The sequence below is a fragment of the Quercus lobata genome, chromosome 12 (genome assembly GCF_001633185.2).
Source record: "Quercus lobata isolate SW786 chromosome 12, ValleyOak3.0 Primary Assembly, whole genome shotgun sequence".
Classification (NCBI taxonomy): Eukaryota; Viridiplantae; Streptophyta; class Magnoliopsida; order Fagales; family Fagaceae; genus Quercus; species Quercus lobata.
Window position 1 is genome coordinate 17578254 of NC_044915.1, and position 27984 is coordinate 17606237.

A 27984-nucleotide genomic window follows, 5' to 3' on the forward strand; every position below is an offset into this window, starting at 1 on the left:
CATCATTTTGGGGCCGTTACGAATTGAGTCCTTACAGGTGGCAAGTGTGATATATATATTTTTTGCTTAATTTAATAATAATAGTAATAAAAAAATTGTCCAACCTTGGGTTCAACCCGACCCAACCCAACCCATGTGGGTTGAGTTGGACTTATGTGATGGGTTGGGTTGGGTTGAATTTTTTTTTTTACCCACCATGGTGAGTTGAGTCAAAAAATTCCCTCAACTTGATCTAACCTAACCCATGCACACCCCTAAAATAAAGTAACTTTTTGTTTTCATAATATTTATGAATATGTCACTGTTTTCGTATTCATAAAAAATGAAAACCTTGAAAAGTTATTTTCATTTTTTGTATTCAAATCCCATTTTTAGGATACTAAAAATGAAAATTGAATACAAACGCTAATACTAAACCAATTTTTTAATAATTGGACCCATTAAAAATTGAAAACGAAAACAAAAAACATGTTTTTTTTTAAATATTTATTTTTTATTTTTAGCTAAGCGAACAGGCCTGAAGGTTCATAACTTTCCTTTCAAAAAAAAAAAAAAAAAAAAAAAAATTATAGTTTCACTTGAATAAAGAGAAATCCACATGAGAAAGGGACCAAATTATTACAAATTGGGCTCCCCTGTGTGTCCCCGTTGCAAAACAAATGATGAATTGTCAAATTTAGCCCCTCCTCTCAGCCTTTCGCGCTCCTCGGTCCTCGAATACTAAACACCTTTTGGTTTTACTCTTTGTCGTACTCTCAGTTCTCCGATCGAACCAACCCAACCCAACCCAGCCTCCTCTTTTCCCATTTCTTCTTCTTCCTCTTTTTTCTCGCTCGCTCTCTCTGATTACATATGATGGAGGAGCAGCCTTATCTTCTATTACAGCGATACCGTCGAGACCGTCGCAACCTCTTAGAGTTCCTCTTCTCCTCTTCTCTGATCAAAGAGCTCCGAACCCCAGCCGGCCACGTCACCTCTCTCTCCGACCTCGATTTTGATAATCTCAGCGCCGATTACATCCTACACTCCATCAAATCCGGTTAGTATTTTTTTCATTTCTCTTAGAGTTTGTTTAATTTTCCTTTTGTTTTCTCGGCAGCCAAACAGAGTTAGGAACTGTGAAATGAAGAATTATACTCAACTCAACTGTGCCTAATACAGCTGTTTGGTTCAGCTTAGTAATTAGTTCACTATTAATTATTGCTATTTTTTTTTTTTTTTTGTTTCTTTTATCGGTGATCAAACGGAGTGTATGCTAATTTTTATTTATTTATTTATTTTTTGGTGTGGATTTTGGTTCTCAATGTTTAAATTGTTATTGTATTGTTGTCATTAGGTGGAGTGGTTGATATTTCTGAAGCAACTAAGAAGTACTTCGATGAATCTTCTTATCCAGTTATGGTGAGGAAATACTCTGTATCTTTGTTTACGTTGCCTAAATCTTTGTTTACGTTGCGTTAGGCAAATACTTATGTGATTATATATTTATTTTAAATTTATTTAGTTCTTTTTTGGTTGCTGAGTAATTAGATATTTAGTTTTGAATTTCCACTTAGTAGCATGTTAATTAGAGATTTAGGTTTTTGATTTGTCGAACAGGTATATGTAAAAATGTACTCGAAATATTGCGATTTTTTTCTTCTTCTAATATCTGGTTTCTGTTATTTGTTACAAGGAAGGAATTGTAGTTTGAAGCAGTGAAAAATTTAGATTTACACTGAATTTCTATATTTTGAGCCTCGGCTGATGCTATCTCACTGTATGCCCTTTTGTTTTGGTAGATTCAATCTCAATTAGGGGATTCCTATTTTCTTCTTTCTGATCCAGACATGTCTGGATCACCTCCCAGGAGAGCTCCACCTCCAATTGATGTGAACCGAACTGCTGATAATGCATCATATTCATCTAGACAGCCGGATCCTTTGATTGTCGAGAACATTGGAGCATCTATGGATAAATTTAGTCCTAAATACAATGCACCTTTGTCACGAGTAGAGGATGTAAACATTCCTCCATTAGGATTACCTTGCTTGAACACAGGTATTGGTTGGTTTACTTTGAACTTTACAGTACTTGGAAATATGAGTGTATATACATGGTTCCACAGATTGTGAAGTAATCTCCTGTAAAAAAAAATTATATATATATATATATATCTTTGTGTTTTATGAATGCATGTATTTCTATCCTGAAGCGTGTTTTCATCTTTTGAGTACACTGATACATACGTTCAGGATTCTTGAAGGATTGTCTGATGATGACTTACAAGAATCAGCCTATGAAATTTTGCTTTCATCTTTGGTTTTTTCTGGGTAAGCTTTCTTTCTTTCTTTGCATGTGTGTGTGTGTGATTAGTATGCATTCTCTCTCTTGCTTTCTCAATCTGTCACTCTTGCCCTCTATATAACTAGGATTGAAGTACATACAGTTGAGGATAGAAGGAAAGAGAAGAGTTCTAAGTTTTTGTCAGGGTTAAAGACTAAAAGGGAGAAAATAAACCAACAATCTCAGGGACGAGGGAGACATTCAGAGCTTGTAGACACCATTCGCATTCAGATGCAGGCAAGCTATAATGTCCTTTTCTTAACGAATGTTAGCTGCCATTCTTTATGTGCCTGAAAAATATCTTAAAGGTGACTTTCACAAAACACATGGAAGGATTTTGAAATGGTTGGTTCTGTACGAATGTCAACTGATTTTTATGTCAGAAATACATTTGTTTGCATTAGATTTATTACTGACCATATACGTTAATGGGTGACTATTGAATGACACATGGATCTTCATTTGTGTGTATGCATGGTAAATGCCAAATAATTGGTATGCATTTGAGCAGTTTGAACAAGCCACTGTTGCACTTTAAATCATGTTTGTATGTAATCTTAGTGCCTGGCTGGCAGTTTTTGATCCATCTCCAGTTTATAAACTATTCTTTCCTTTCCTCTATTAGTTTTATTATTTTTGGTCTCAAGCTAAATTTTACCAGGTTGTGAAATCATTAGATGGAAGTTTTGTTGTGTCATTAAATACATTTTTATTTGTCAATTTTTTTACTTTATCCTTTTTGATGTTATTATTTTCACTTAATCCTCCCACTTTAAGAATGTGATAAATGAAAGAAAAGCTCTTTTGATTTCAATTATTTTATACATAGATTTTTTATAAGATACTGAGTCTCTTTGTCTCTGTGCAGTGCTGCAATCAATAAATTAGCTAAGTGAAAAGTATTATGTTTCTGACTTCAATTTGCTTACTTTTATTGTTTAACCATTGCTTCAACCAAAGAGGTAAGTTGTTACTTTTTTGATAGATTTCAGAAGCAATGGATGCATGCATAAGACAGAGATTGACACAACTGGCTGCCAGGAGAATTTGGGAATCAGTTGATATTCCTAAAATCTCATTGGGACTTTTGAATAGCGTATTCAAGTCTGATTTTCTTAATGAAAAGTCTTATGTACATTGGAAGAGTAGACAGGTATTGCTTAACTTTGCCTAATGTTTTATTATAAATCCTTTGCATAGTAGAACAGGTTGAACTATCTATATACACTATTGTTTGGCATAAAGGATTCACGTTTGCCACATGTTTGAGAATCAACTAAACTTCACACCCTTGCTTTAGTTTTGCGTGAATACATAGATCAGGATTCATTGGAGATTGAAACAACCTCAGCAATTTCATTCTGTGTTTGGATAGTGAATTTGACACTTCACAATCTTGTAAGTGATGGTGACACCTGGCCATAACCCACTATGTGGCCAAACTTCACAATCTTGGATAGACAAACTAGATGTTTGCAACAGGAAAATAAAAGATAGATGACCTAGTGTGAATGACTGCAACCCTAGGTGTGATGTCCCTCAAAATGGGCATTTCATTGCAGACGTTTTTTCCCCTAGACAGATGGTTTTACATGGGAGTCACCACTTATTTAATTAAAAATGTGTTATAAAATTGGGTGTCTACACCTAGACTTGTTTGGAGTCAACACTAAGTGAAAGAAAACCTCTAAGAGTTAGCACCTACGGTTAGCTGGAGTTGGCACTGGTCCATGGAGGGATTTTGATTCATCAAATAAATCCTTTATAGAAGTTTAGCTCCAAACCGGTTTGGAGCTATCTCCCTCTAACCCACTATGTAGAGATTGAAGAGACCATTCATGTGTAAATTTAGTTACATGACTTTTTAATAAGTCCTGTGACTTGTTTAAATAATACACATGGATGGTCTTATAACTCGCTACATAGTGGATTGAAAGAGATAACTCCAAGCCAGTTTGGAGGTAACTTTGTTTTTACAAAAATAACTTTGTTTCTAGGAATAAAATACTAATAACCTACTAAACTACTGGGGCCTAAAATAAAGATACATTTGGCTTTTATTTTGATAAGTAAGAAAGATGTATATTCAAAAGGCTACTTTATGCATGAAAAGCACAAAGCAAACCAAAATTTACAAAGAAAAGAAAGAAACAAAAAAGGGAAGAAAACCAAGAAGAAAACTAATTATAAAAGAGGAGAGAACAAAGGAATGAAGGGAGAAAATCACTAGATGTGAGTCCCCAAGCCCGAGACTAGTCTAATAGTGATTCACTAAAAGAAGCAAGCAGTTGACATCTGGAGTTATTCAAGTCCTCAAAAGTCCGCCAATTGCACTCCTTCCAAAGACACCACAATAAGCACAACGGAACTAAATTCCAAATTTTAGACAAGTGCTTCCACCACTAAATCCACCAACCAAAGAGTAGATCTGGAACCGTTCTTGGTAAGACTCACGAAGTCCCAAAAGATTTAAAAATAAAACTCCACAACCGATGAGCCTTCTCACAATGAAGCAGTAAGTGATAAACAGTCTCCCCAGAACAACAGCACATAATGCACCAATTAACAAAATCAAAACTCCTAAGTTTCAAATTGTCACCCGTGAGAATCTTGTTCCAAGCTATAGTCCAAACGAAGAAGGAAACAAGCTGATGGGCCTTAACTTTCCAAATACCTTTCCAAGGAAAGACAATGGAAGAAGAACCTTGCAACTAATTATAAAACGAACGGATTCAAAATCCCCATTAGGCTTCAACTTCCATCTCATCCGGTCCCAAATATGCGTTGAAGGAAATATTGGATCCCAAGATATGAAATAAAATAATAATAGATTAAAACAGTTTCCTCTTTAACTCTCCTGCATAAGCTGGTAGTGCTTTGATTTCAACCGTTTAGTCTTGATAAAAAGAAAAAACAAAAAGAAAAAAGCAATGTTTTCTATTTGGAGGATAGTTCCTCCAACTCACCATGCAGCAATTTCAAAGACTATCTATGTGTACTTCTAGTTGTGTGATCTACTTTAAAGTCATTTGACTTGTTTAAATGATTTAATGAATCATGATATATAATACATGTGGATGGTCTTTTAAACTGTCATGCAATTCCTCCAACCTAGTTTAGAGGAAAACTTTGTTTGATAAAAAATATGGTGTTCAATTATTTAAGCTGAAATAAATAGTAAGAATCTTAACTATGTGAGATTATGAATATAATAATGAACACTGTAGCTGGTGTTCTTGTAGTTCTCCAGATGTCTTTATGCTAGACTATTATTTATCCAAAAAGAAGTCGTTATATTAACTGGCTCACAATATTGTTTGCAACCATTTTATAGGCAAGTATCTTAGAAGAGATTCTTTACTTCTCTGCTAATCTTGAAGCATATGAACGTGAAACCATTAAAAGCTCTCTCTCAAAGATCAGAAATTCTAAGGTATCATGTTTTGAGTTTGGTATAATTTTTGTATCGGCTGCTCTGAATTTTTTTTTTTTTTTTTGAATTTTTCATAAAATCTAATAATGGATCATTGGTCTGTTGGATATTGTAGGAGTGGGATATCACAATGTCCCCTTCTGAACGGGCTGAGGTTCTGTTGCCTATTACACAAGTGGAATTAAATTTGTCGTCTCTGTCGGGAAAATTTAGTATCCAGGGCGAAACCTATTGTTGGACTGCTGGTTATCACTTGAACATTAGACTTTATGAGAAGTTACTTTTTGGTGTGTTTGACGTTCTCGATGAAGGCCAGTTCATAGAGGTATATGTTTTCTTATATTAATTTCAATTAAGTGGTTTTGTGACGTAGTTTAGCTTTTAATGATGTTCGCTACTTGTGCTTAGGAATCTAATGAACTGCTGATGCTTAACAAATTGACCTGGTGTATTTTAGGCATCACACAGAAAATGCATAATGCATTATATGGGTGGGTCCTTTTCCAGCAGGTAACATAATCTCAACAGCCTTTAATGTTCATGGATTTGTTGATGTAGCCATGTGACTGGTTTCTTTAGTCATTGTTTTGTGATAGTAATCATTTATTTTATAGTGGGTTACCTCGTTGTGTAGTACAGATTTGTTCGATCTTTTACGGCCAATGTGAGTTAATGTTGTAGTTTTGTTCATTTTCTTTATCTTATTAGAACTTGTAATCTTGAAAATTAAATAATTCTATAGGTGTTGTAAAATACGCTTTCTGGTTCTAAGTGAAATTACAGTAGCTGATAAAATAATCTTGGGAGGGATGTCTAATGCTGAATTATAGTGCATCAAATAAATGCTAGTAGAATTCATGTCATACTAATTACTGTATGTATCTGCAATATGGATGTGGAGGGTAAGATCTCATATTCTTGTATACACTGTAAAATTTAGCAACAATTTTGTTAGTTGAAGGATAAAAGTATAAACACACCTTTTTGATCTGGTGTTGAAATGTTTCTCTATAGTTTTTGATTCCATATGTTAATTGTTTGATGGGACCGAACCATTTCTGAATTTCAGAGCAGTGGATTTTATGAAATATATTTACTAGCTATATGGCTATTTATATAAGATAGTCCTTAGTTACTCTCATTTTAATGCAGAATACCCGATAAACTATATTTTCAAACTATATATCTCTATGATTTTTAATATTTATCTAAGGCAATTTTCCCTATTGAAGTATGTAGGGACAAATGAGGCTATGCTATTAGAACATGCTCTCCGTGAGTTGCAGAAAGTTGTGTCTGGTGAACATGCCGATCAGAAGGAAGAGCAGTACATGGATAGCCTAGCATGTTCAAGGCAATACAATGGCAGTGAAATAAAGTTAGGTTTGGTGCAGGCTGTTTTCTTCTCGATAAGCAGTTGGTGTGATGATAAGCTGCAAGATTATCACCTCCATTTCAGTCAGGTAATACCTATTCCTCAATAGTTTTCTTATATAATATTCCATTGTTCCAATTTAAGTGACATTAAAAAAAATTATGAGATTGTAACAATATGCAGTAAATGGCCTGTATTTCTTTGTTCTTTGCCTAATTTAGGTGTTTTCACTGAACTCTATTTTTATTATTATTTTTTTCTTCTGAATAATAGGTAGATTTGGATGCACATGTTCTTTATTGTTCACTGGCTTTTGTTGCATCCTTTGAAGTCCCTTATATACCTGCACATTGTAAACTGTTCTTGTTCCTTTGTATTTTCAGAGATGTTCTTCTCATTATGAGATTATTGTTTCAGGAACCTACAAACTTCTCTAGGGTAATGAACTTGATGTCAGCAGTTGGAATTCTTACTTCCGGTGATTCTGGTGATATCAAGGTTCGTTTTGCTGCTGTGTAAGTTCACATTTATTTTGGTAGTTGAATCAATCATATGCTAATTTCATGGCCTAACATATTTCTTTTTTTCCCGGTGCTTGATAAATATTTTCCAGTAATCCTATTCCTATGCCCTTGCTACCTTCTAAGCCATAATAGTTTATTTTTTATTTTTTATCTTGGTGTGCCTTGTTGTAGAATCCCTACACCCCCCCGGGGCACTTTGGCGTCTTTTAATATGCTAATCTGCCTACCTCTCTCCTCTCTTCTTTTACCTTTCTGGTTGAGAATGAAAGTTCTAAATTGTGCTGACCTCATGATTTCAAAAATAATAATTTAGCAATTTGTGGGGTATCATCAACAGAAGATGATAGATTCTTGATAGGAAGGGCCATTTCTGATTTAATCTCTTGTTCAAACCCTAGCGGAGAATGTTGCAGCATTTCATCCTTGTCATTGGAGTTTGGGATTTTTGTATGATTGGATAGATGCTCTAGGCGGTGTTCACTGTTCATGGTAATTCATTTTTGGATTTTCTTTTTCTTTTAAACTTCAGAGTGTAATTTCTAGGAGGAAACTGTGCATGCTGCCACTGAACTCTTTTTTTTTTTTTGGGGGGGGGGGGGTGGTGTAAATATAATAATTTTATTTTTTATTTTTGATAATTCAGTAGTTGGGGGAGGGGATATTTGGACTCTGGATATCTTTGTTGGAAAAGTTAGGAGGCGCCAATTGAGCTACAAGGCTTTTGGCGTAATATAATATATTTATTACTTGTGAAAGAATTGTTGCAGCTTGCTTTGCTGCATAGGCTCTTAATGGTCAGTAAGTTAGACCTATAGAGGCTTGGCCTTGGTTAGCTGATTTTCTGTGTTTGTATTCTGAGGCAGTTGCTTATCTCTTTGTTATTGTCATGCTGCTGCTAGATTGTGTGTGTGTTTTGGCTATTTAGGCATTTCTTGTTCTCTTCCCATTGGTTCAAGGACCTTGTTGGTATTTTTGTCAATTGGAACCGATCCTGATAACTGTAGCAGGCTTTTTTGGATTGTTTTGTTTCCTAGATGATGGTGGGTTGACTTGGGGTTTAAGTGCATTAAATCAAGGTTGGATTGTAGTATTTGAAGGCAGGATGAATTTTTGGAGACAAGAAAAAGGAAGAGGAAAAGGATTGCATTACACATTCTCAAGGGAATTATTATTGCAAAATTCTTATAAAATCTTTTTTTTTTTTTAAAATGACGTGGAACCCCACTAAGGGTAGGGCCTTTTGGACCCATCTTTGGGGAGTAAACCACGGATACACAACCCACCCACCAGATGCGTGTATCAGTAATCTAGGGGAACTCCTAGAGTGGATCGAACCCAAGATGTCTAGGCCTACAGCTCATCCCAAGCCTCCAACCACTAAGTTGCACCTTGACGGGTTTCTTATAAAACTTGTTCGCCATTTAGCTTAAACCATTTAGTTTAAAAAGTTACTTAAATGTTTATCTAAAATTCAATCTAACCCTAATATGACTTGGACTTAATGGACTTTGATTACTAAGCCCAAACTAAATACCTAATAATCTACAAATACCCATTGCATGGTAAAACACAAAATAAGACCTAGTAGATCAAAACAAAAGCCTATACCTGAAACCTCAGAATTGTAAAAATACCCCAAATATTTTTTCATTAATGCTAACAAATCTCTTTAAAAGAGTACGAAGGGGCACAGCCCATGTACATGGGAAGTAACAAGAGATACACCAAAATCTCAAGAATATGTTATAATATTTTGAAAGATAAAAATACAAAATAAAATAAAACAAGCATCTCACTGCCTAAAGAGGGGTTTGGTTTCTGCTCAGTTTTAGCATAACAGTTTATAGTGATTTTAGCTGTACAGACTCATATGGTAAAGTGCTATTTTTATTTTTTTATCTACTTGTTCTGCTGTTGGTGGGAAGTAGTTGCATATTTTGTCTCATTGACTAAGACCATTGGAGCAATTCTTCATATTTACTCTATGCAGTTAATCAGGTTGGATGATTCAAATGAGCATGCAACTAGAAAACTCAAAACATATGTGGAGAGATCAATCAGAGCTGCATACAGGCGGGTGAGTCAGATTTATCATTTCACCTGAATTTTTGCTTATTGATGTTCGTATATGTTATGCTCACCACGTTTCTGTTAGATAAAGTTGTTTTGATTATAATGCTAGGTAGCAAGCACTATAGATCTTGAATCTAAAGTGTTAGGGACGCATCCTTTGGCCCTGCTTGCAAATGAGCTAAGATTGATTGCTCAGAGAGAGTTCAGTGTGTTCTTCCCAGTGCTACGTTGTTGGTGTCCTGAATCTGGGATGATTGCAGCCATGCGACTACACCAAATTTATGGGGAAAGACTGGTTGGTTTCTCTAATTTTCTAATGATAATCATTCTCACACTTCGCAGTTGGTTTATCTTCACTAATTTTCTGTACCTTTTTTCGGCTATGGTGTTTAACACTGTAGAAACCGTTTCTCAAGGGAGTGTCATCTCTTTCTGAAGATGTCAGATCGGTGCTTCCAGCTGCTCATTTGTTGGATGATGACCTAACTCAGCTGTATATTTCTGCTTGTGAAGAAAACAGGCAGCATCACCATCTCAACCAAGATCTGGACCATTATCCGGTTTGATTATCTTTTCTTTAAAAATACGAGAAATGTTGGTATCTTGATATTGAGTGTAAATATACATAATATACTATCAGAACTTTATAGGAATGGTTCTTTTCATATCGTGTTCATTGTTTGATGCCCTTTGGTTAAGAAACTGCTATATTAGTCTGTTATCCATATTCATTACCGTAGGCACTAATTACACGTGTTTCTGAAATTCACTAAATATTGTTACAATAAAAAAAAAAAAAAAAAATTTCCTGTCAGGCATATGTTTACTGCTTGCCTTTTATTTTTTATGCAATGATGAAAATAAGGTGAAGATGCTGTTCTGGGGGTTAATTATTTAATTAATAGATGACTTTTTTTTACATGTAAAATAGATGAGCTTATATCAAGCAACACAATTTTCATTGTGCATTTTACATGCTTCTTTTCCATTTAACCTGCATGTTGGATCTCATATATTCTCAAAACTGAGAGGTTTTGAGATGATCATTCTGTTCTGGGACTAATACACTCATACTCTGGAATTGGATTGCATTAGAGACAATGTTTATCGTGCATTACTTTTGCTCTCGAGTCAATGTTGGTGTTCAAATGGTGTCCATGCTGGAGCTCATAATTGTAACATGATAGTGTTTCTTTTTTTTTTGGTTACAATGTTTTTGTTGGAGGATTGGTTTGGTAAATAGAGGAGCTTTTTTTGCATGGAATTTAGCCCCCTTGTGTTTACTGTTTGTTGTGCTGAATTCCTTGTCTACATAGAGTTTCCCCTTCATATCAATTAAAGTCATTATTTATCAAAAGAAATTTTACTTTGTAAGAGATGCTGTGTACTTCAGCATGATCTAGATTAAAAAAAGTGAGATAATTAGCTGTTTGTCCCTTTCCTTTGCAGATTGGAGAAGTTGCTAAACCAATAATTCTTGATTGGGTGATTGCTCAGAATTCACGTATCCTGGAATGGACTGGACGTGTGTTTGATCTTGAGGTTGGCTCCAATATATGCTAAGTAATTTGATGTCATGTTTACTTTCCTTATACAATCTGGCAATCATCTGGTTTAATGTTATTTTTAGAAGGAAGTGCTAAGAAGGGAAGACAAAAAATAGTACAAGAAAGAACTATGTTTTTAGTGGTGTATTTTGGATATCATCTGTGTTTTTTTGCATAATTTCTTGCCAAACTAATTATGAGTTTTCTCTTGTGCAGGAGTGGGAGCCTTTATCATCTCAGCAGAGAATGGCAACATCTATAGTTGAAGTGTTTAGGATCATAGAGGAGGTGGATATTATTCCTGTGACAATAATTTGGTGTATCTTATAAAAAATATTTAAAGAAAAAATACTAGTGTTTAATATTTCTTTTTTCATGATATCATGCAAGATTGTTTTTGAAATATATAGCATGACATTTGAGTAGCTTTATGTAGGCTGCATCAACTTGCAGGCGTGTGTTTCGCTTCACTTTGAAATTTCTAGCTTCATGTTCTAGTGACCATTGTTGTTTTGTTATTGCATATGAAAATAGGAGAATAGGATAACGATGTAAATATGCTTTCACATGTTAGTTATATACTTTTTTTTTTTTTCCTTTTTTTTTTTTTTTTTTTTTTTTTTTTTTTTTTTTTTTGAATTTGGGTTATTTTTATTGCATTTTTGTTTGCTTACTTATAAATTTATCATAGAGCTGCTTGTGGAGGTGTTTCATTTCACGGTCCTTATATCCAACATAACTTGCAGACTGTGGATCAATTCTTTGGCTTGAATCTTTCAATGGATATCACACATTTACAAGCTCTGCTATCTATTATTTTTCACAGTCTGGATGCCTATTTGCTAAAATTGCTCAACCAGCTAGGTAAAGTGTACATTCATCTTCCAGCATATTTAAGATTGGGCATATTGCTTGTTGTTTGTACTTCCTTTGGTAGTGCTTGCCTTGTAGTGTACAGTTGTGACTAATTCTAAAGAGGTATTTGATCTTTTTTTGTTTGGATTTGCTTTTCTGTTGATTGTGTTAAGTTGTTGGGTGAATTGTTGCATAAATCCTGATGTAGGCATCTATAAGACTATAACATAATGATGATGATAGAGAAGTTGTAGGTGTAACAATTGTATACTTCACATGTACTTGGGTTGTGCCCAATGAAATTAATTACTTATAAAAATAGCCAACGAGCTCTAGCTCAATTGGTACCTCCTCCCCTTGTAAGTGTTAGTGGAGTGTGATGTCTGGGTTCAAAACCCACTGGGTGCATGTGTAAATTACCTATAAAAAGAAAAAGAAAACTTATAAAAAATGATGATGCTAGAAAAATTACCCGAGTTTATTGACTTTTGTAATTTTAGATCCTAGCTTGTTGCGCTGTTAATATACTGCCAGTGTATTTTTTTTTTCATTAATAAATTTTTATTACCTATCCAAAAAAAAGAAAAAAAGAAAAAGAAACCAAAATGAAAATCTTTATCAAAATTTTGGTAATTGTGATTCAGGGTTTTGAATCTTTTGATAGAGTTCCCTTGCTTGTTTACAGAATAAAATGGAATCCAGTTTGATATACATGGGCTGCTTTTAATTCCAATGGCTGCCAGTTGGACTGCCTTGTCTTTTTACAGACTTAGGCATCCTCAGTTGAATTACAATTTTGACCATTTCAAAATCCAATGCCTTATGGGTGGGGAATGCAATTAAATTTTAAATTGCTCTCATTTAATTGGCACCAGAGGAGTTACGTGTTGCTTATTCAACATCCTTGTTCCATTGTAAATGCTTTTTTCATGGTGTGAGGAGATCTTCGCATTCTGTGTGGTATTCTTGAAATTCGTTATGAGGTTTATATTACTCATGAATTCATCAAATGTTCTGGTCATAGGGTCTCATCTTTGCTGGGGATTTTAGGGGCTATAAGGTGCCCCTCTGATCATCAGCCTCACATTCTCTTGGATGATCAAATTTTCATATCTCCCACTAGTTATTCTATAATTTCTGAGCAATTGACAAGTTTTTAGGACAAGTTTTTTTTTGATCTCATCAAATTCAAGTTGATTAATGTGATGGTTCTCTTGGAAAAATCTATTTTAGAGTTGGATTTTGATCATAGTGCATTTAATACTGCAGTTGATAAGAATCATCTATATCCTTTGGCTCCTCCTTTGACTCGTTATGAGGAGACAGTTATTCCAATAATGAAAAAGAAGGTACTAGAGCATAAACTTTTGGAGGATGGTGTGAGCAACATATTGAATGAATTGACAGTATCCAAACTCTGTGTCAGACTAAACACTCTTAAAGTAAGTACAACTCTTGATTTATAAATAGAGATGATCCTATATTTCATATCATTGATTATGCAGGGCCAATTAGAAAAGTGTTTGTTCATATGGATATATATGAAATTCTCAATTTTTACTTGTAATTGCTATTTCATTGATGATGAAAATTTGATCAACCAAAATGTAAAACATTTGTGAAGTATTTTCAGAATTCTCAATTTTTACTTGTAATTGCTATTTCTTTGACGATGATAATTCGACCAACCAAAATGGAAAACATTTGCGAAGTATTTTCAGAAAATGTGTAAAATTTGGAAGAAGTTTGGAAATACAGTAGTATCACATATTATAACTTTTCTGATCTGTTTTTAAGAATTATTTATTTATTTTTTATTCTTCTTGTGGCCTTGATAGTTACCCATGAGTAAAAACTAAAAAGTGAGTTAAATTATTCCAAAAAAATTAATTAAAAATAATCTAGCATATAAACAAATTTATTTGCGAGTAACATATCACCAGATACTGATATTATCTCCCCAAATTATATTTTGTTTCTTCCTGCAGTATATTCAGAAACAAATTGGAGTACTAGAAGATGGCATTAGAAAGTCGTGGGCACTTATCAGACCATCAGTTGCTCAAAGATGGGGTAAGTTCTTTTTAATTGTGGTTGGATCCGTTGGAAAACCTAGCATTTCATAATTTCCTTGATTTTGTATATGTATTGTTTGTGCAAAATGGAAATCCCAGACACAAAAATGTAATTAACACCCCCCCTCCCCACACAAATGAAAAAAAAAGGAGTGAACAAGATAGAATTTGCTTGGGGTTGCACAGTGTCCTCTTTGACTACAACTCCTCATAACTCATAAGTTTGGTTGTTTTCTCCTTCTGGATAGAATATCCATACATGTTTGTAATGGATGGCACATTGTGACAGGTTAGACTTGTATGACATAGAATCAACCAGAGTGATAAGTTTAAAAACAGAAATCTTTTCCTTTTTTGCTCAGAAAGTAAACTGGAGAGGGTTTGGTGTGGGGCTGTGATTCAAATCTTACTGATAATAAAATAAATAAATATTTTGCTTTTGAAGGTAGTAAGAAATTATTGCATTTCTTTTTTCCTTCAAGATACTGTTGTTTATTTTTTCCGTAATACTCTGTTCATGGTAGTGGTGTCTCAGACTATGTGGTATTTTAGTCTTCTTGGATATGTATTTTTTACTACTTTGAAATGAAAATTGTTAAAAACTGGCATGTTGGATATATTTCATGCTTGACAATTCATCCAGCAAAAGAGGAGCCTCTGGAAACTTCAGAGAATTCTCTGCCATCATGTGGTGAAGCAGTTGATGAACTGTTTGTCACCACCTTTAACAGCATCAAGGATACTGCAACAGATTCTATCAACAAAATTTGTGACTTTACTGGTAAGTTATCAAATTCATTTGTCTTAACAAGCCTCTCTGTGCTGGAAAATTTTTATTTGATAGAAATAGGACTGCCTTGTTACATATACTTAATTACTTGGCTTTGGATGCTTATGTAGACAATTAGCCTAATTAGCCTAAAGTTTAATGTCTAGGTGCAAGAGTCATGTTCTGGGACCTTAGAGATGCATTTCCCTTTTCTTTATATCGTGGTAATGTTGAAGGTGCTCGCTTCGATGGTGTTCTTCCACAGATTGATACTGTAAGATATTGAAGTAAATTTTCTCTGTGCATGTGTTTGTCAGTGTATACTAACTCTTGAAAGATGAGTTGTTGTGGTTGATTGTGTTTTCTTCTACCAAAATATCATCGATTGGATTCTTCTAATATAAGAGTCATATATGTAGGTTCTTGACCACATATGTGGTCTAATTGATGATACTCTTAGAGACCTTGTGGCTTTCAGCATCTGTCGAGCATCACTGGTGTGGTTTCATCCTCAATATTTAATCTGCTGTGGACCTTTTCTTTGTGGTTCTAATTCTGCATACATTCATGGTTCAGGAATGCTATGTTTGGGTGTTGCTTAATGGAGGTCCTTCTCGTGCATTTTCTGATTCCGATATCACACTTATGGAGGATGACCTTAATATGTTGAAGGTATGTGGCTGTTTTATGCTATGAATAAGTAAATCGCCTGTCTGAAAACAAATGAAAGGGCACATTTTTATTGAATTAAAACATCTTCATACCAATGTTAAGCTTCTTCAGAAAACTTGATTTCCATAACATTTTCATGTCACATGCAAGTAATTGTGTCCAACTAAATGCGGGGCAAATTTTTTACCCATATGCCTATAATCTGCATGAGGCAAGTAATGCTTCTAATTCATATGATAAGCACAGAGGTAGCGTTCATTCCCTTTCCCATACATTACAACTACTGCCCTCTTTCTCTCAACCTAATTTTGTAACCCAATTTGTAACTAGGGTTGTACCTCTTGCACAAAATTCCTATTTTTGTGGGTTCTGAGAGAGGTGATTGGTAGTCAGCCTTACCCCCAATATTTGTAATGTGGTTTGGTCTTATTACAATTTAGTCCTTGAACTTTTAGTTGTTAAAGATGACACTCTAAAGTTTGGATTAAAGTGAAACTGTTAGGGTTGTGTCCAAATTAACAGATTTTGCATCTTATGGATAAATTTTTCAATTACAATTTACCCATGTGGTTTGGTCCTATCACAATTTTGTCCCTTAAACTTTTCAATTGGTATATTTGACCTCTTAAAGTTGGATTAAAATGAAATCCTCAGTGGGTCTTTGGACCAAATAGTTGCTTATGCTCAAAGCGCGAAACCCCAAGGCTCCACGTTTTTTGCCTCGAAAGCTAGGCTCATTCAAAGAGGCGTACTTTACGCTCGCTTTTTCAAAAAGCTCAAAGCGAGCTTTTTGGCGCTTTTTTATTTTTTATTTTTTTTTTATATATATATAATTTTCAAAAAAAAAAAAAAAACCATAGGATCTTGACATTATTCATATAAACCATTGATTTGGCATGTTTTTAGTGTAATTTACTTATAAAAAAAAAATATTTTGAGTGTAACTTGTCCCGAAACCCACAACCCCTTCTTCTCTCTTTTATTTTATATATTTTTTTATCTTGATTTTTTCTTCTTGAAACTGTAACCACCCAGCTTCTTCTTCTTATTCTATTTTTTCCCTTTTGGATATCTGCTTGGTACCAATTACCATATTGCTATGTCCTCATATTCTCAGCTCATTCACTAAAAAAAAAGTATGATATAATATATTTGTGGTAATTGTTTAGTTACTTTTGTGGTTGATGTTGAACATAGCTGACTACATTTTTATAAACTTATAGTCATTAAGTGATTAAATTCTTAACTGATGTTACTAATTAGTCATAGGGCATTATGGATATTGGAGATGTAAGAAAGGATATTAAATGGAAATGTACTCATCTCTAGCTGATTCAAAAAGAATAAAATGACTTGATTTGCAATTTGTGTTAAAATTGCAAAAATAGGGCTTATCTAAATGCTATATGAATTATATAATTTTTTATTTATTTCAATTTATATGATAATTTGATCATTTGATTGTTGCATTTCTCATTGATAATTATTTTAAATTTATAGAATTATTTTTTTAAAATGTGTGCTTCACTTCAATCAGGACGTGCGCTTGCGCTTTGCGCCTAGGCTCCAAGAGACGTTTGTGCTTAAGTGTGCCCCTTGCTTTTACCAACACTGGGACTGAACCTTAATGATTTCATTTTAATTCAAACCTTAAGGGGGTCAAATGTAGCAATTGAATTTGTAAACTAAATGTGATAGGACCAAACCACATGGTGTTCTTCATGTTGGTGAAAATTTGTATTAAAAGAGCAGAAGAATTGCACAATGTAGGGTGACGATTACTGACCTACCCAATGAGTAGAAAGAAACTTTAGCTTGTCATTTTCACTGCAGTTACATTTCCAATGTTTTGGCCTCACATTTTATTTCAGCATTGCTCCATATATGTTGACTTATTGCTTCTACTCTAGTCTAGTGTGTGTGTGTGTGGGCTCCTATACATAATATAACTCCTCTGAGGGACTCCAGGACTTCCACGCACTTTAGTTAGGATGTTAGTCCATTTTTACATGCTTCAATATGCCTCTAATTAGTTTTAGAAAGTGGCATTGATTGGGTGCCAATGACAAAACCAATTGTGGGATTCTTATCTTGTGAACCCAGCACTTGATCACACGTATTGATAACTTGCATGATATATATGTTAAATGCCTGTTATTAAATTGTTACCAATTTATATCAGTTGCTAATAGAGCCACGCTGCATTACTTTCTAGGAATTCTTTATAGCTGATGGAGAAGGCCTTCCACGTTCTTTAGTGGAGCAAGAAGCAAATTTTGCTGAGCAAATACTAAGCCTGTATACCCTTCAGGTTTTGTCACTGGTGATTGAGAATTTTATACCCACAATTGAATGATTGAAACTAACATCATAGTGACTTTTATTTCTGCAGACTGGTACTGTCATCCAGATGCTGATGACAGCAAGTGAACAAATTTCATTGGGATTAGATTCACTTAATCGTGACTCACATAATCATGACAAAATGGGCTTGGAAGATGCCCAAACTTTAATACGAGTCTTATGCCACAAGAAGGATAGAGAAGCCTCCAAATTCTTAAAAAGACAGTATCAGCTCCCAGCATCTTCAGGTGATTTTTCCGCACCATTTTTTTGCTTGCATGACATATTGATACTGTATCAGACTATGATGCATGATCTTCAAATAGTGTTTTTTTTTTATAAGTATGTATGATCTTCAAATAGTTATAGAAGCATAAATATTAACATGTATAAGCAAGATGGCAACTGCAGTGCGGTTGTATTAGAGTGTGTAGCACCTCTGCGCACAGAAAATGAAGGGAAAAAAAAGGGTGGATGGGGGTTTGGGGCTTTATCCATTTAGAAATTTGCGTAGAAGCAGTATTGGAGCCTTTTATGTTTCCCCTTTACAATCTCTCTCTCTTGAAGGTGGTAATTTGAAATCCTATCCTTCAAAGCCGTCTAATTATTGTTGTTGCTGGTTTTTTTTCTTCCCAAACCCAACAACACCCCCCCCCCCCCCCACCAAAATAATAATAATAATAATAAAAGGTCTTCTTACTAGCATTTTTACCTCTTTCTCAAAAGAGTACCCAATGAACCAGTTTCATGCACTAAATTTGAAATTCTTGTAGGTATCTTCCCCCCCCCCACACCACAAAAAAAGTCTTCTTACTAGCATTCTTACCTGTTTCTCAAAAATTACCCAATGAACCAGTTTCATGCACTAAACTTGAAATTCTTAATTGGTATCTTAGAGTCCTATAAATACCTAAAGCTTTCTTCTGGTAAAGTTATTTACTGGAGAGAGGTTCCCCTTTCAAATCTGAAAGGTTTCTTTTTGTTTCTTATTTGATATAAAAATAATGATTCAGATGAGGAATGGTTATTGATCTGGAGGTTTCTTCAGCTGAGAGATTGAAGTCCTTCAGTGTGTTGGTTTTATCAAGATGGATTTTTCTCCTTCCAACCACAAAATAAACAATAACCATGTTGTGTTTTCCTTTTATATTTTTCCCCTGGTGCCCTCTCTTTGGTGGAACGGGGGAGCGTGTTTTTCAAATTTCTCCTCGCTATTCCATGACATATTTGTTAGAAACATCACTATTAATCTTAAATGCTAACAACATTTCATTAAGAAGCACAAATGCTGAAAGTTAGAGGCGTTAATCTGGTTAATTGATTATATTTCCATAGATTATGACGACACTCCATCTGAGGATTCGACTTTTGGATCACCTCTCATATCTGATCTTCTAAAGCGGAGCTCCTCATTTCAATGGACCAATAAGAGCCAGAGTAGCTTTAAATCTTTTAAGAATAAAATCAAAGAAGCAACATCTGACATCAGGAGCGTGGCATGGTAACTTGCATGAAGGCAACTTGCATTCTAATGTAGATTTCAACCTGTTAGCAATCTGCTCTTCAAGGGGTTAAACGAGTCATTAAGATGGCATTCCTAGTATGCCAAGTTTTGTATTCCATGTAAAGCTTTTTCCTGCAAAACACTACCCCTTATATAATTTGTACATGTACCATAATACTCATTTACTCTCATTCATGTAGGCAAAAATCACGAATACTCACCATGATCTGAGTACTAATGTGGTGATTTGAGTTGGAATATACAGTCAACATTTTTATTTTTAATTATATTTTAAGTAATGCTATAGCTACAAATTATTTTACAACATTTTTACAAATTGTTGACGTGACAAATTCTTTTTGATTCTCTTATCTGGACCCACCACTAATATTACATTTTTACTTACTAATAATTACTTATCACATTAACAATTTATAAATATGTTTTTATAAAATAGTTATAACTTTAGCATTTACTTATCTTTTTGATAATGAAGTTGATAGGCTCTAGTTGACTAACTGACTTAAGGCTGGTTATGGCCATGTGGAGAGGATCCTTGTCCTTTTTTAATAATTATCCAAGTTTCGAGCTGGTGTGAACCATTGCTCACGTAAACCCAATAAGTTCAACTCCAAACATTTTTATATACTCACGCTTTCCAATTCTACATTTTTTTCCCCCTTGATTCTATCTGATCTTTCCTGATTACGACTGTCATAAGTTGGTGCTATTCCATATTAGCATCTATATGAAAAACTAGTTAGGTTTATTACCTCAGACTATACTCGTCATGCAAATGGGTACCATTGGAGTCAACAGCTGGGAGTTATATATCTCAGGCATTTGCGATGAAACTGCGGCGCCGCATAACACAACAACCACCGCCACAACTAATATTTATACGTCTTTTTGTATGAAAATTCAAATTTATTCATCCGGCAACAGGATGAAAACTTGAATAAACTGCTAATCCAAGTCAACTCAGCTCGATTCCAGTAAAAGTCACTCGTGTAACATAAACATACAATTCACGCTCAAGAGGCCACTTTTAAAAAAAAATACATGTATTAAAAATTAAAATTAAAATTTGCCAAACCACAAAAATGCGTCACCTAAAAAGCAGAAACAAAATGATTGCGTAGTTTTTGTTCTTTTATTCTTACACACAATCGATAAAGCGATTGTCCATTAGAATAGAAAAATCTGGCTTTCTTTATCCTTATCCTACCCCAAATCATTGACACAGTACCTTTGATACCTTAGCCGCTAAATTATTGGTAAGTTCCAAACACTTGGATTTGCTCAAATCGCACGACTCCCACTTGTCAACCGCCCAAGTCTATTCAGCGTGCCTTTAGCAATGCTCTTTTCTTTTTGTCCCAATATTTTTACAAATCATCTAATTTCTAGCCATTTTTATTTAATAAATTAGTTTTTAGATATTTATTACACATTTAATACTAAAATTACAAAAAATTATATTTTATGATAAACACTACGTAAATAAGCAATAAAAAATAAATAATTGCCAAACAGTCTTTACACTTTTTTGAAGCTCAATAGTTACAAGAATATGAGAGAAATTTAACACAAAAACATTCGATGTCATTGAAGACTCTTGATTTTAGTGTAGTTTTTACAACTAAACCACCATCTATAAACGACTGCACTCAGCTGCAGCACGTGGGAGCACCGTGACTGGTATACCAACAACCGTGTGACACGTATCTGAATTAAGGCCGGAAACCGGGACAAAACTTTGTAACTTGATAGCAAGGTTAACAATTGCAGTACCCCTAGAACCGTCTCTAGCTCGTAGTCGGTAACTGAGGTAGCGAACAGTCCCAACCGGAGAGGACCCGAAATCGTAAACCGGAATCTGAAACCAACCCAACTGGGCCTGGCCCACAATGAGCCTCTTGGTGTAGAGTTGGAGATGAATGGTGGAATATCTGTTGGCAAAGAAGGTGTGGTCTAAAGGGACATCAAATTTGTCACCCCACCTAGGATTTGTACCTCCTTCATCATCCACCCTTGTTCTGTACACGTGGCACTTCTTATCACCCTTGCTGCTGCTGCCCATCATCATGTGGTGGTTGTACGGACTAGGTGGCACCGTCTTGAAGGTGATGAAGGGTCTGATGCGCCTTGAAAATAGTGTGGACGAACAGTTGGTGTTGAGTCCCTCCGCTGATAGTACAGTGATTTCTAGGATGAATGGTTGCTGATTTTGCTTCATCATGGTTGTGAATTGTTATTGAGAGAGATAGTACTAAGATTGATACTATCAAGCTATAGTGATACTTGTAATGGAGCTAGCTAGTGATGACTGATGAGGATATATATATAAGAGGGAATTTTTATTTGGGAAATAGAATAGAGAGTTCTTGGGAGGTTCAGGGGTAAATCATAGTGCAGTTTCCTCGTGGAATAGAATGGAGATGGGAAATTTAAACAGCTGATACTTCTACCGTTCTACGCCTACAAATCTATGGAATTTTCAAAGTGTAAGTCAACTAGTGACTTTGTGAGTTGTGAGTTAAGGACAACATTAATTAACTCAAGTCTACAGACTCTACACCGATTCCATTTCCTTATTGGAAATCGTCTACTGTTTTTATATTTATTGGAGCTTTAGACTAGAGTTGTGGAATACAAGCCAAGAGAATCTTTTTTTTTTTTTTTAATTTATTGCAGGATAGTAATGTTAATGGTTATCCTTAAAACGTTAATTAATAATTTATTTTAAAAAAATTTTGACATAATTTTTATAAAAAATAAGAAAAAATTGTCAAAATAATAATTATTTTTTTAATAAAAATTTTCTTTAAATAAATTATTAACTATTGTTTTAAAGACATACTTTAGCATTTTCATTATTATTATTAGATCCGTAAAATATTGTGCGCAAGATTACTTTTTCCTTTTACTAAAGGAAAACAATAAAATAAAAAATTTCCTTCTCACGAAGTAAAAATAAAGGAAAGATATATATATATATATATATATACACTACAGAATATTTCGGTTGTCAATATTTCTAATGTCGGCAATTATTTTGGTACAGTGTAATTAGCAAAAGTAAAGGCTTTAAGTCATGGATCCATAGCATTTTTCAATCACTTTTGTCCAGTGAATTTGTCAACTGGACACGATACGGTGTAGACTCATGTCCAACAGCATCATATGTCTCATACACATATGCATGGGACAAAAGCTTCAACATTTTCAATTGAATAATGCTACAACGACACACTATTTTACAAATTATTATATTATACTTGTTCCCCTACACATATGCATTGGATAAAAGTTTCAACATTTTTAATTGAGTAATGCTATAACGACAAACTATTTTACAAATTATTATATTAAACTTTTACTCGTTTTCGCACACATATGCATTGGAAAAAAGTTTCATTATTTTCAATTGAGTAATGTTATAACAACAAACTATTTTATAAATGATTATATTAAACTGTGGGGTACAGGAATCTAAATTAGGTATTTGCACCATGTGTCATACTCATGGCCGAGGGGCCATTATTGTGCCTAGGAGGTCACACGCTCGGACAGTAAGGCCACGTTAGTGGCACGTTACCAAAGGAGGTCATACTATAGAGAAAGAGTTTTGGGGAGGGGGTTATTCCTGACATGACTGAAGGGATGGTGACTGCCACCACATTTAATGCATCTTACCAAACCTCCTGGCTGCATTTATGTAGAAAAGACCCTTGAATAGTGTTGCCTTGGCTGCCCCAACTCACAAGGGGATTGGGAAGGTGTTTGATGAGACAAGCATTCAAGTAGTGGCCTGGACGGTCAACAAATGGAGGGCCAAGATCATCTAAAATGAGCTATATAATGTAAAAGACCTTTCAGGGAGAGGGGATCAGAAATCCTAAAGAGAAAACACTGTAGCAGGAAGAACTGAAATTGTACACAAGTTTAAAAGAAATATATCAAATGACCACTTTTCTTGGATTTTTCCGAGGAAGATTTTCTTTATATAGAGCTCATTTTCCTTTACTTTCTTGTGTCTTTGATTCATTATGTGTATTGTTTGATCCATCAAAACCTAGTTTTTAAGTTCACTCTTTACAAATTTATTGTATTGGGCTTTTTGGACCTGAGTCCATTCATTTTTTGGGCTTAGGAACGAAAACCAACCCTTACATAAACTTTTACTCGTTTTTATTTGGACCCATTTTGACATTATTTTTCACTTATCGATAATCATTCATCATATCATTAGTTTGTAAAAAAAAAAATTGTAATTCTAGCATTTTCCTTTTCAATTTTTTTCTCCAAAGGATTCAAGGCTGTAAAAATTGGCATAAAAACACGAACGAAAAAAAATTGTAAAGAATATATTGTGTATTTATTATTTAATTCAGTAATTCAAATTAAAAAAAAAGGGTGTAGGAGTCCGTGTGTCACAGGGCAATTTTTACAACCGAATTTACTTCCTTGTAATAATGCCACCTTTTTTTTTTGATGGGATGTAATAATGCCACTTGGTGGTAAAATAATCTATCCTGTGACACCGTGCGAGTGGATATCATAGTCTACATGAAATTAGTTTTATAGTTGCCATAAAATCATTTTGCTTGCCAAACTCAAAAGTGACTTGTAAAATATGCAATAATAGGTTAGCATCAAGTGTCGACTCAAGCCTTAAGCCTAAGATCATTCACATTGGTACTACAAAATTAACAAAAAGAAGAGGAAGTTATTACCCCTATATAAAAAAGGCCTCACACTTCCATTATAAAAGACTCAAAATTTTATGATAATAAGAGGTTATAAAAAAAAAAAAAAATGCATTGTGAACTATTTTAAAAATATTGCGAGTCCCAAATTGAAAGGTGATATGATTTCTCCTCTATAAATAAGAAAGAAATTTTGACAAAAAGTGTTATAGGTCCCACGTTGAAAATCTAATAAAGAATGAATTATACTTTTTAAAGAGAAGATCTCCTTTCATTTAAACCTTCTAATTTCTTCAAATTTTAATCGAATGTCATGGTTAAGAATGAGTGGAGATTTTATTCCAACTTTTCCCTCCATTAAATGCAACTCCACTTCAAATATTTAAATGTTTTTGCTTAGCCATTTGTTTGGTGGCCATGAAGATGGAGTAAAATGAATGGGAAAAAAGAAAGATGAAAATTTATGGGTATTGTCTTTTTTTGTGTACGGTGGTATGTTAGGTGGGTAACGTGGGTTTGATCTGTAGGTTTTTTTTTGTGTACTGTTGTTCTATACTCTGTTGTAATTATTTTTTTGTTCATGTAGTTTTTCCGCATAATCTGTACTATGTTGTATTTATTTTTGTTCTTGTAATTTTTTTACCTTATTGAAAAACTTTTGTAATGCTTCTAGCAAGATTTAATTGTGTAAATATATTAAAAATAAAAATATCCAATTGTAATAGGATTCAAAATTACATTCTTTTAATTTTCATTATTTTCTCATTAACCAAATAGGTTTTGTGGTTTTTTTTTTTCCTTTAAATTTTTGTATTTTATTGTTATAATATATATATATATATATATATTAAATTTTAGTTAAAAAACATTTTTTTATTAAAATAATACCTTCTGTTATTCATAAAGGGGGAAATACAAGAGAATAGTCAGTTTGGTTGACTCTTAAACTTTATGGATTAATAGTCAATACTATAAAATTGATAGCACAAGGGGTTCTGTATGCAACTCACTCAAACCTCAAAGAGTTATTTGCATTTGAACACTTTTCTAATTATAGATATAATAGAATTTAAACCTTTAACATTTTTAATTAATATCTTCTATGTAATTTTAAGACACAAACTAGTTTAACTAATTAGATCTCACACTTTCGTTGTGAAACTAGACTTTATATCCGTTGATGATGCTTTCAAAGATAACATGACTTCGACCTCTAAATTATCTAATCCAGGAAATCTCAAACTCTTTTTTGTGTTCTATGTTCTAAGAGCAGTAGCATTAGAGGGTGTAAACACCCCCCGGTTTCTATTTTACAACCAAAACTTCAAAAAGCATACTTCATCCGAGTACAGGTTTCCATAATATTTTACAACTTGTGAAATGAGTTGTAAAATGAGATGATAAAATAGATAAAGTAGGTTTTTAGATTATAAAATAATTTTTTTTTGGCATTCCAGATGTTAATGCTCTAAAGCAGCTGATTTTCATGTAATTACTTGTTATGTGAATGTTTCTTTTGCACAAGCCGTTTGGCTTCAAGCTTCTTTTTGGAACTCTTTTAAGCTACCCGTGCATGTTTAGCTTATAGAAGTTAGTGATGCAGCTATTCAGAAATACTTCAATCTGTGTTTGAAGTTCTGAGTGTGGCCTGTTGGATTATCTAGAATTGCTAAAATAAATTTATCTTTCGAATAGGATGTGTTCTTTAATCTTTGGAAGTGGTATTAATCTTGGAGTATATTAAGCTGATTTGTGAATAATTTATTAGTATATCATTTGTTATTTTTGAAGATGTACTGTAATTATGTTGCTCTAGCTCTTGCTAGAGTTGCATAAAAGAATGAGGAGACCATTTGATTAGAAGAGTGCTCATCTATTCTTTTTCTTATTATATAACATGATTTTGAATAAATAAAATCTATTACCGTTTTCTTTAAAAAAAAAAAAAAAAAAATTCTCACACTTTAGAGAAAAAAAGAAAAGAAAAGAAAAGAAAAGAAAATTCTCTATACTTGATACTCGTTGCGGGGTGTGTATAGGTGGCATCCACCGAATAGGAATTGCTATCAAAATCAATCAAATGCCCAAAGAACATGGGAACGTGGCCAATGCAGGCAGCCAAATTGGCCGTGAATCATGTTTGCTGCTGTTCTAAAAAAAATTGCGTTTTTCTGTTTTTTTTCCACACAGGTGTCTGTCAGTACACGGCACTTCTTGGAGTCTTTTTGTCTATTTATATCTGTCACATTTGCTCATGCGTCTTATTTTTCTAATTTTGGTCTGACTGATTCTCCAAAAATTAATTTTAAAAAACTTATTGCCGAGTACCAGAATCTTCCTTGAAATACAATTATGAATTTATGATCATCAAAATTCCCACAATCAAATCCAGATAATCCTAGTGGCTCACATGCTTGGCACAGTATTCTAAAGGGTAGGGAAGTTTTGTGGGAAGGAGCCCGTTGGAGAGTGGGTACGGGCGATACCATCAAAATTTGGGACTATCCTTGGCTGCCTAGCTTAGAGCATCCAAGAATTTTATCCCCAACAATTGATGGTCTACAGGAAGCTACAGTTGATTGTCTCATAAATCCAATTACAAGGAGCTGGGATAGGGAAATTTTATATGGTTATTTTGCACCTTTGGAAGCTGAATTAATTTTAAAAATTCCCCTTAGCCCGACAAAGGTTGAAGATAAGCTCTTTTGGCCTCATGTACCTAATGGAGTCTATAGTGTGAAGTCTGGATACAGGTTTCTTGTTAAAGAGAAAACCGGTCCATCTCCATCTCCCCCCTCTCAGAATGAAGTCACAAGTTTCTGGAGGCGTCTGTGGAAGCTCTCGGTGCCAAACAAAGTCAGAATTTTTTTGTGGAGGGCTTGCAGGGAAGCTCTACCAGTCAGGAAGAATTTGGTCCGCAGGAAGATCCTTGATGATGAAGTTTGCTGCCACTGCAACGTGAAGGCTGAGGATGGTTACCACGCTTTGTGGGACTGTTCTGCACTCTCAGCCATCTGGGAAACTGACTTGATTTGGCTGTTTTGCAGGTCTAAGAAATTTTCAAATTTTTTTCGAGCTTGCCAGGTTCGTGTTGGAAGAAGACCAGAGTCCTGAGATGTTTGCGTCGATCACATGGACCATTTGGAGGCGTCGGAACCAGCTTCGCACCAGCAGCAGACCATTCCCGCTAGCCCAGGTCGTCCCTTCAGCTAGGCAGATGCTCCACGAGTATACAGAGGCAAACCAAACTCCAACGCTGCAGTCTCTCCCTCCTCAACGTTCTCAGCCTAGATGGGAACCTCCGCCTCCACCGTTCATCAAAATTAACTTTGACGGTGCGCTATTCAAAGATATAGAGGAAGCAGGACTGGGAGTTGCCGTACGTGATTCTCATGGAAATATTCTCGCATCCCTGGCAGAAAAGATTAAGATGCCATCATCGTCCGACGAAGTTGAAGCTCTTGCAGCGGTTCGAGCTATCACCCTTGCTATGGACCTCAATCTACCCTCTTTTATTGTCGAGGGAGACTCCGAGGTGGTTATTTCAGCCTTAAGGAAAAAAGAAGACTCTTTTTCTTCTTTTGGCTATTTGATTTCTTCCGTCAAGCAATTTTTAGTTAACTGTAATTGCATTTCTTTTTCTCATACCCGTAGATCGGGGAACTCAGTTGCTCATTCTTTAGCCAAATTCACAAAAACTATTGATGGTGTACTAGTGTGGATGGAGGATGTTCCACCACCTATTTTGGATGTACTTTTAGCCGACTTTGGCTGATT

The 27984-nt window shown here is 34.5% G+C and overlaps 3 protein-coding genes across 4 annotated transcripts; 2 read left to right on the plus strand and 1 right to left on the minus strand.

The window, feature by feature from the left end:
* The first annotated feature begins 644 nt into the window (after positions 1 to 644).
* Positions 645 to 19817, plus strand: LOC115971171 (protein unc-13 homolog). Of its 2 annotated transcripts, XM_031090907.1 has the most exons (26): positions 646 to 1039; positions 1337 to 1401; positions 1782 to 2040; positions 2246 to 2312; positions 2412 to 2562; positions 3311 to 3478; positions 5660 to 5758; positions 5874 to 6083; positions 6167 to 6268; positions 6991 to 7221; positions 7551 to 7631; positions 9648 to 9734; positions 9840 to 10025; positions 10132 to 10290; positions 11180 to 11272; positions 11494 to 11565; positions 12024 to 12141; positions 13402 to 13574; positions 14121 to 14205; positions 14851 to 14988; positions 15144 to 15250; positions 15396 to 15473; positions 15553 to 15648; positions 17864 to 17959; positions 18041 to 18239; positions 19327 to 19817. In XM_031090907.1, the coding sequence occupies exons 1-26, from the start codon at positions 853 to 855 to the stop codon at positions 19494 to 19496; spliced, it is 3477 nt and encodes a 1158-aa protein (XP_030946767.1). In that variant the 5' UTR covers positions 646 to 852; the 3' UTR covers positions 19497 to 19817. The 2 variants fall into 2 exon arrangements, with proteins under 2 accessions (XP_030946768.1, XP_030946767.1); XM_031090908.1 differs by lacking the exon at positions 19327 to 19817 and having other exon boundaries at positions 645 to 1039; positions 17864 to 17946; positions 18041 to 18164.
* Positions 19818 to 21020: 1203 nt separating this feature from the next.
* Positions 21021 to 22103, minus strand: LOC115972529. Its single transcript, XM_031092848.1, has one exon. It carries the CDS (start codon positions 21735 to 21737, stop codon positions 21150 to 21152), a length of 588 nt encoding a protein of 195 aa, XP_030948708.1. The 5' UTR covers positions 21738 to 22103; the 3' UTR covers positions 21021 to 21149.
* Positions 22104 to 27322: 5219 nt separating this feature from the next.
* On the plus strand, positions 27323 to 27982 carry LOC115970316. The gene has a single exon (XM_031089967.1). It carries the CDS (start codon positions 27323 to 27325, stop codon positions 27980 to 27982), a length of 660 nt encoding a protein of 219 aa, XP_030945827.1.
* Positions 27983 to 27984: the final 2 nt, after the last annotated feature.

Excerpts from the sequence above, each read along its gene's own strand:
- LOC115971171 (XM_031090907.1), top strand. The coding sequence starts at position 853 with ATGATGGAGGAGCAGCCTTATCTTCTATTACAGCGATACCGTCGAGAC. Across the intron at positions 5,759-5,873 it reads CAAAGATCAGAAATTCTAAG|GAGTGGGATATCACAATGTC; the intron begins GTATCATGTTTT and ends TGGATATTGTAG. Across the intron at positions 15,251-15,395 it reads TTCTTCCACAGATTGATACT|GTTCTTGACCACATATGTGG; the intron begins GTAAGATATTGA and ends TCATATATGTAG.
- LOC115972529 (XM_031092848.1), bottom strand. The coding sequence starts at position 21,737 with ATGATGAAGCAAAATCAGCAACCATTCATCCTAGAAATCACTGTACTA.
- LOC115970316 (XM_031089967.1), top strand. The coding sequence starts at position 27,323 with ATGTTTGCGTCGATCACATGGACCATTTGGAGGCGTCGGAACCAGCTT.